Consider the following 8,983-nt stretch of genomic DNA (forward strand, 5'->3'; position numbering starts at 1 on the left):
TTTCAAATTACTCGTAATTTAATCAATTAACTTTGAAATTATTTTTTTTATTTTCAATTATATATTAATAAAATAATAATAAAAATTTCATGTCAAAAAATTATTTATAAAATAAATTAGAGTGATTAAAATAGGAGTAACTTGAAAGTTGAGTAGTTAAATTGAAATTTTTAAACTTTAGTATCAAAATAGGAGTTAGAAGATTGTTGTGTTATGAATGATGTAATTTATCCATAAAAATCAGTGTCGTTAAGTTTTTAACTAAAATAAAATAAAATAAAAACTAAACATTAGGTATAATTTTGAAAATAATTGAAAATATAAGTATTAAAACAGATAAAAACTGATAATTTAGGTACTAAATGTGTAGTTTACCCTAAAACATATTATTTATGTTTTAGCTGGAACGATGACGTTCAAGTATAAACAAGCCTAATAAACATATCCGAGATCACGTGTTTATCTCCCTATGGTTAAAGAGAAATGGGACCGAAAGAAGATGAGAAATCGCCAGAGAACGAACCGCCTAGGGTTAATCCAATTACGGAATCCCAGTTCCTCGCTTGGAAGCGCCAGAAGGTTTTCATATACTTTTATCCTTGATTTTTTTCTTTTTAATAATTTGATGCGAATTAGGGCTTTACTTATTTACCACTTTCTTTTTAGATGTTAGATTTAATTTCAAATTGGAGACGCAGAACTAATGAAACTAAGCAATGGATGATATTAGTTGACAATTGAATTTGAAATATTTGAGGTTGCAAAGTCCTAATAAGAAAATATAGGTTCAATTTGCGTTCTTTTTTTTTTTTTTTTTTTTTTGTTCAGTGTCTTCAGTTTCCATATTGTTTTTATCCCTTTTTCTGGGTTTCTCGAGTTACAGTTCATGTCATTTTGCAGGATGGAGATACATCAGCTAAGAAAGCCGAGGCAGCTAGAAAACGTGCTGAAGATATAGCAGCCGGGACCGTGCAAATGAATGGACGGGAGCTTTTCTTACATGAACCTTGGGTGTTCGATAACTCCCAATATTGAGGTTGCTTCAAGGAACGGCCATGAATCGTTTATTCTGGTAAGAGATAATCCATGCAAATACAGGCTTCTATCCCTTGAGTTTCTTTCAGAGAAGGAAGTCATTGCCAAAAAAATAAACATTTATAGGATTTCGATTACGATATTGACTGTGTATTAAATCATTTTACCCTTCCGCCTTTGTTGATACTTTGACTGCTAAGGTCAATTGATTATCCCATACTGTTTAATGAACTCTAATTTGTTACTCTTTGATCGAATAGATTGTGGTTTTGTGATATTTGTGGAGCTGTCATTTTGAGCTTTTTTACTCAGTAATGTTAATGAGTATGAATGAAGTTCTTATGACAACTTCCCTCTATATCCAGGGTAAGTTCAGCTAGCAATTTATGTCATTTCTTCCATCCATACTTGAATTTTGGAATGGCTTTTTGCAACCATATGTAACCCGTAGTCGACTACTGTAGATGTCTAACAGATAGAAGCTGTTAATGTTAGTTTTCCTAAAAAAGAACACACATTTCAAATTCTGAAAAGTTTGTAGTTGTCTACTCACACAAGAACATGGGAGTATATTGCCATACCTTTTTCAGTCTATGCTGGTATATCTATCCGAATATCAATGTCTTGAACTCAAATTTGTGAAGCAGAACAATCCAATGAATCAGGAACAATGATGTCATGGGCACAAGGAACTTTCTAGGCGCTTAAACCCTTATATTGCCTCAGGCGCAAGGAAAAAAATCTACCCTGACTATGGGTGTGCATTTTTTTATTATTATCCAATCTTAAATTCCAAATCACTAAAATCGTCATCCGAAAAAAAAATCAAATATACGAATATTCGAAAAATCAAGTATACAAACATCTGATCTGAAGATAGATCATAATTTGAAAAAAATATCAAATTTAAATTTTATATTTTGTGGTTATATGCAATCATTCTCCCGTAATAAATAATTAAAATACTATTTGAGAATTAAATTATATAATGGGTACCTTGCAATAGGATAAGTTCCGATTGATTTCCAAGTCAGCGAGGTTTGATTCTGGTAAGTTATAAGGATGTAAAGGTAAAACTTTAGTAAATAAACTATAAGTTTTGATCCGTTTTAATATTTAAATTTTTAGTTTTATTTTAAAATTATATTTCATGTTTAGTTTTTATTTAGTTTAGTGCCTCGGTTTAATGGCATTGCATTCTTTTAAGGGTAAATTGCATCATTCATCACTCCACTATCTTCTCACTCATATTTTGACACTAAAGTTTGAAATTTTTTAATTTAACTACTCAACCTTTAAATAGCTTATATTTTAATCATTCTAATTTATTTTATTAATAATTTTGTGACATGACATTTTTATTTTTATTTTTATTTTATTAATATATAATTAAAAATAAAAAATAAATTTGAAAGTTAGAGTGATTAAATTAGGAGTAATTTGAAAGTTAAATAATTAAATTAAAAAAATTAAACTTTAGTGACCAAAATGAGAGTGAGAAGATAGTTGAATGATGAATGATACAATTTACCCATAAAAAAGGTACACGTGTAAATCACTTTTAATGGTGAGATACTAAAACGAAACAAAAACTAAACATTATATATGATTTTGAAAATATTAAAATTTTAAGTATTAAAACGGACTAAAACTGATAATTTAGATATTACACTCGTTATTTATCCGGTTGTATATTGGGATTTGATTATTGTAAGTTTTTTTTTGTGGAAAAAGATTACCGATACCCGTCGAACTTGGTGTAAATGATAAAGTTCATAGGAACACATCCTCCGCTAGCTTGTTTTTCAAAAATTGGCTCTTCACTTGGATGTGGATCACTAGCCCTTTGACTATACGGCTGGAGAAAACAGCAAGTGTCTGTTCGGATACGAGGCTTGAATCAATCTTCCGTAAATCAGATTCAGTTGAGAGATTTATTCTGCAAAGATGCTTCAAGTTTGGGCTGTTCGGTTGGGTAAACTATTCTAAAAGCTTATATTTTATTAGTTTTGTTAAATAATTCGTAATTAAAATTTATTTGATTTAAATATGTTTTGATTATCTATTTTTTCTCACTCAAATATTCAATTTCAAGTATCTAAAAATAAAAAATAAATGAATCGGATATTTTTTTGAATAGTCTTATGGCGTGCTTACAAGGTAATATATGTTCATAATTTTAACTATTAACAATGCACACACTATAGTTGCAATTGCTCGTACCCAAGACTTTAATGAAAAAACACTTACTTTAACCACTGAAATCAGTTAATGGATTTAATGAATCACATCATATTTTTTAAACACCCTAACGTATTTTTCATACACCCGTAACCTTGAGTGAAGTAAAGCACACAATATGTATACGTGTGTGTAGACACCATTTTTGTCAAGGACACCAAGGGCTTTTATTACAGTATTTATAATATTATATAATATATAATATATATAAAATAATTTTAAAAATGTATATAAAATACGATTTTTGAAAATATATAATTTTGAAACATATAATATATATGACTTTCGAAAATAGTTTTTAAAAAATATATATAATATATATAGTTTTTGAAACATATTATAGTTTTTGAAAATATAATATATGTTATATAGTTTTTAAAATAAATATAGTATACACATTATTTATTATATTATATTATATTATATTATATTATATTATATTATATTATATTATATTATATTATATATTATATTATATTATATTATATTATATTATATTATATTATATTATTATATTATATTATTATATTATATTATATATTATATTATATTATATTATATTATATTATATTATATTATATTATATTATATTATATTATATTATATTATATTATATTATATTATATTATATTATATTATATTATATTATATTTAAGTTTATTTGTAGGTCTAAATCTTGTCCAACAAAGTCCATCTCGATCCAAGTCAAACCAATCCAGAGTGAAGCCCAACCGAAGCAAGCCTGATAAGGCCCAAGCCCATCTGCCAGACCCAGATGGGGGCTAGAGTTTCATACTTTAGCAGGGGTGTCGCATCATCCAGAGCCGTTGGATCTGGCTCTTTGATTCAAAGGCCAAGATGCATCTGATTAATAGTTTAACGACACGTGGAGGCAATGCGACAGCGTGGTTACAATCGTCATGAAAACTGGAAAATCGCAAAAATCGGAGCAACTCGGGACTGAACCATCCCGAGATTTTCGGCCAACAATAAGCAATAACAATTCGAAGCCCAAATAACGGGGGAACGACCTCGAGGTGATCGAAAACAACCTTGACGGGGGCTATATAAATACCACACCGAGAAGCCAACCAAAACACATAGAAAAAGGCAGCAATACACAACAACAAAAAACAATCGAACAACGAACAGTGGATGAGCACCAAAAAACCACAACAAATATACAAAAAAATGGAAGATGGAAGCAAAGTTTGATCAACTTGAAGAAAAAATGTCGAGACTGCAATCATACAAAGAAAAAAACATATGGAAGCAAAGATTGCTCAACTTGAAGAAAACATGCTGAGATTGCAAAAGGAACTTGAGGATAGAATAAGTCAATCAACAAAATACCTTGGATTCTTTCACTAGGAACCAATATTCGTTGGTTGATTAGATTGTTGCAAGGTTGTCTGGCCTGAATCAAATGAATGATCCTGGGGCAGGGGCATCTGAAGGGGTGGTTGTACCACCTACTCCATAGTTGGTTATTTCACCTGGAATCTTGCTAGGACTTCAAGGGTATTCATCTGCTACAAAAGAATAAGCCTCTGTAACCAACCCTTAAAATAATATAGATGATTATTGAATTCCGAATTTTAATGAGGAAGCCAAAGCAAAGAAAATGGAGAAAAGATCAAGCGTTGGAAGATCAAATGAAGACAGTTAAAGGATATGAAAATTATTATAGACTTGACACACTTGAACTAAGTTTGGTCCCAAGTTCTGTCGAAAGATGACATATATGTCGGGAATGACCAGCTCCTGATTCACTGCTTCCAAGAGAGTCTGGTAGGTTCAGCCATTTGGTGGTACAATCAACTGAACCATTCTTACATCTAGACATGGAAAGATCTTGCCAAGTCATTATTGGAACAATACAAACATGTAAATGACATGAGACCAAATCATTTTATGCTGCAAAGTATAGAGAATAAGCATAACAAAAGTTTTAGGCAATACGCACAACGGTGGAGGGATTTAGCAGTGCAGGTTCATTTACCTTTGGATTAAAAAGAAACAAGGAAGCTCTTCGTGCATAATTTGAAGGCTTCTTTCTTTGGGCACATGGTCGTAATCAAATCAAGGAACTTTTTTTATCTAATTATGGCTGGAGAAATGGTGGAGACGATAATAAGACAAGGAAATGTAGTGGGAGGTGAGTCAAGTAGAAAACCTCCTATGAAGAAGAGAGAATGAGAAATCAGCAACATCAATGCTTTCAACTCCAATAAAAGTATTACAATATGTAAATCAAAACCAATTGCAGCTGTACCGTAAGGTACTTCTAGACAAGATTCGAGGGAACCAATGAGAGAAAGAGAAAATGATCATTTCGATCATATTCCCATAAAATATAAGGAACTTTACCAGCAACTTTTGATACACATGTGGTGTCACCATACCCAGTATAACCTCTAAAACCCCCATACCCCAGATGGTATGATGAGAATGCACACTGTGAATATCATGGTGGGGTCCTGGGGCATGCTATTGAGATCTGCCTCACTTTTAAAAAGATTGTCCAAAGAATGCGTAACAAGAACTAGATTCACTTCAATAATTCAGAGTCACCTAATGTTGCACAGAACCATCTACCTAATCACCAAGAAAATGAGGCTAACATAATCATCAAGGAGAAAGGCTAGAAAGTCAAGACCAGAGTTTTAGAAGTGAAATCTCCTATGGCTTGGGTATTGAAGCAAATGGTAAAGGTAGGATATTTGGCACCACAACCTAGCATATCAAAATATGAAGGTGGCAATCATTGTTGTTATCACAATGAAGAATGACATGATGTGCAAGAATGTTCTGAGTTTAGGTCTTTGATCCAGCTAATGATGGATATAAAAGAGCTGGAATTCTATGAGGAAAGCAAGGAAACTCCAGAAGAAACATTTATGCGACTGGAGATTCATCTGACAAGAGATATGGTGTAGGTCATCCTTTGATATTCACTCCTAAAGTGAAGATAGTAGATAAAACACCAGAAAAAGTAGTGATAATAGCACCAAGACCTTTCCCTTATAATGACATCAAACAAGTGCCTTGGTATTATGAATGCCAAGTGAGCTTTTTGAAGGAAGATTTCCATGAAGTGTGGCATACTATTGGGAAGTGCTACTCCCAAAAGTCTAACTTACCTAGAGAACACTTGTGCCATTCAGAGAAGATGAACCATTTGTAAACAAGACAATAAAAGATGAGGAAGTGATGTAGTTCTTAAAGTTTCTAAAGCACAGTGAATATAACATCGCGGAACAATTACATAGCTTGCCAGCACGCACCTCAATGTTGGCATTACTATTGAGTTCGGAAGCACATAGAGAAGCATTATTGAATGTCTTGAATTAGACATTTATGCCAAAGGACATACCATTCAATAAGATGGATCGGCTAGTTAACAATGTTCAAGCTGATAACCTTATCTAATTTTCTAATGATGAGATTCTGTCCGGAGAAAGGGGTCGTGCCAAAGAATTACACATCACTACTCATTGTAAAAGGCATTCTTTGCCAAGTTTCTTAATAACAATGGTTCAACCCTTAATTTAATGCCTTTGGTCACTCTTAAAAGGCTACCAATGGATCATTCCCATATGAGAACGTCCCAGAGTGTAGTTAGAGAATTTAACGAGATTTAGAGGGAGGTACTTTGGCAAAATTGAAGTACCATTAACAATTGGGCCCGCCACATATAACATAGAGTTCTTGGTGATGAACATTATGCCTTCGTACAACTGCATTTTAGGAAGGCCATGGATTCATCAACCTGGGGCAGTACCATCAACACTTTATCAGAAGATCAAGTTTGTTATTTACAAGACTCTTATAATCATTAATGTTGAGTAAGACATAGTGGAAAGCGTGTCAATTGATGCCCCTTACGTAGATGTGAACGAGGAAGCCCTGGAATATTCATATCATTCACTAGAGTTTGTCAATGACACCTTTGTGGCTGAAGAGGGTAAGAGTTCCAAGCATAGACTCTCAAACTGCACCAAGATGGCAATCAAGCAGACTTTGGGAAGATGTGCAAGGATAGAAAGAGGGTTCAAGAGCTTTCTAAAAAGAAGAAACAACCTTATTTTTCTTGTTGCCAAGTTGGATCAATTTGGGCTTGGATATCAGCCCAATCATCAACAAAGAAAGAAAGAAATTCAGAAGTGCCAAGAAAGAAGAAGGGCAAGATTGACTAGGGAAGAAATTCAATGAGAACTAATGGTTTTTCTACCTCTTCACAATACATTCAGGTATGATGGTTATGTGTTTGAGGGAGAAGAAATGATGGCCTTACCTGATATGGAGAAAGCTCTGAAAGACCTGAGTATCAATGCCATAACAACGGATGACGCTAAGGATGTTGATAGACCTAGAATCCATTCATTACCGCCGGGTTCGTGCTTAACAACTGGACTGTTAAAGAACTACCTGTGGTTTTCAAATCTCTTTCAGAGTAAAACTCAAACTTTCCCTATTTACCTATACCAAAGGCAATATGTGATCTTTTGTAAGGGTGGAAGAACTATCTGTGGTTTTCAAATCTCTTTCAATAAAATATGTAATTTTCCTTTCTGGAAAACATTTCTTCCTTTCAGTTATTCTTTCATATATATATATAATATATTTGTTTTTACATTCTATGTGGGATATTTTTCCTCTAGCATATATATATATATCTTTTCCAACTCTTTTCCTTTCAGGTCTTTGGATGTTAATGATGTGGATAATGATGATTCTGTCCCAGAGGTCGATTTTGAGCAGCTAGAGTGTCTAGGGGAAATCAATGAATGTGACAACGAAGAAGAGTGAAACTTACCTTCCAAATTATTAAGAATGATGGAAAGGGAAAACAAAAAATTTTGCCCCATGAAGAGAAAATTGAAGTTTTGAATTTGGGAACTAAAAAAAGAAAAGAATGAAGTTAAAATTGGCACAACACTTTCGTCTGAAGCAAGGCAAAGTTTGATAGACTTACTTTAGGAGTACAAAGACGTGTTTGTATGGTCGTACCAAGATATGCCTGGATTAGACACGAATATGGTGGTCCAAAATTACCAATCAAGCCAGAAATACAAACCGTACAGTAAAAACTGAGGAGGATGAGGCCTGAAATGCTTCTTCAGATAAAAAAAGAAGTCAAGAAGCAATTTGATGCTAGTTTTCTTCAAGAAGCCAAGTATCTAGAGTGGGTGACTAACATAGTGTCGGTACCAAAGAATGATGGAAAAGTACGCATATACGTTGACTATCGAGACCTCAACAAAGCAAGTCTTAAAGATAACCTTCCATTACCGAACATAGATGCTCTAGGGATAACATGGTCGAAAATTCTTTTTTCTCGTTCATGGACGATTTTCGGGATACGACCAGATTAATATGCATGTAGATGACATGGAGAAAACCACACTCGTCACAATGTGGGGAACATTTTGTTACAAGGTGATGCCCTTCAGATTAAATAATGTTGAGGCAACATGTTAAAGAGCCATGGTGACCTTGTTTCATGACATGATGCATAAAGAAATTAAAGTCTATGTTGATGACATGATTTTCAAAGCCCAAACTAAAGATAAACATATTGAGAATATAAGGAAACTCTTCCAAAGACAGATAAATTTTCAATTGAAGCTGAGTCCAAATAAATGCACCTTCGGGGTGACATTCGGAAAGCTGTTGGGCTTTGTTGTTAGCAGAAAAAGGCATT

At 33.1% G+C, this 8,983-nt stretch overlaps 1 protein-coding gene across 1 annotated transcript; it reads left to right on the forward strand.

The window, feature by feature from the left end:
- Positions 1-451: 451 nt before the first annotated feature.
- Positions 452-1,279, forward strand: LOC120130210 (zinc finger CCCH domain-containing protein 15 homolog). Its single transcript, XM_039147500.1, has 2 exons — positions 452-579; positions 901-1,279. The coding sequence occupies exons 1-2, from the start codon at positions 484-486 to the stop codon at positions 1,033-1,035; spliced, it is 231 nt and encodes a 76-aa protein (XP_039003431.1). The 5' UTR covers positions 452-483; the 3' UTR covers positions 1,036-1,279.
- The last annotated feature ends 7,704 nt before the right edge of the window (positions 1,280-8,983 follow it).

This window comes from Hibiscus syriacus, unplaced genomic scaffold (genome assembly GCF_006381635.1).
Source record: "Hibiscus syriacus cultivar Baekdansim isolate YM2019G1 unplaced genomic scaffold, ASM638163v2 tig00110528_pilon, whole genome shotgun sequence".
NCBI lineage: Eukaryota > Viridiplantae > Streptophyta > Magnoliopsida > Malvales > Malvaceae > Hibiscus > Hibiscus syriacus.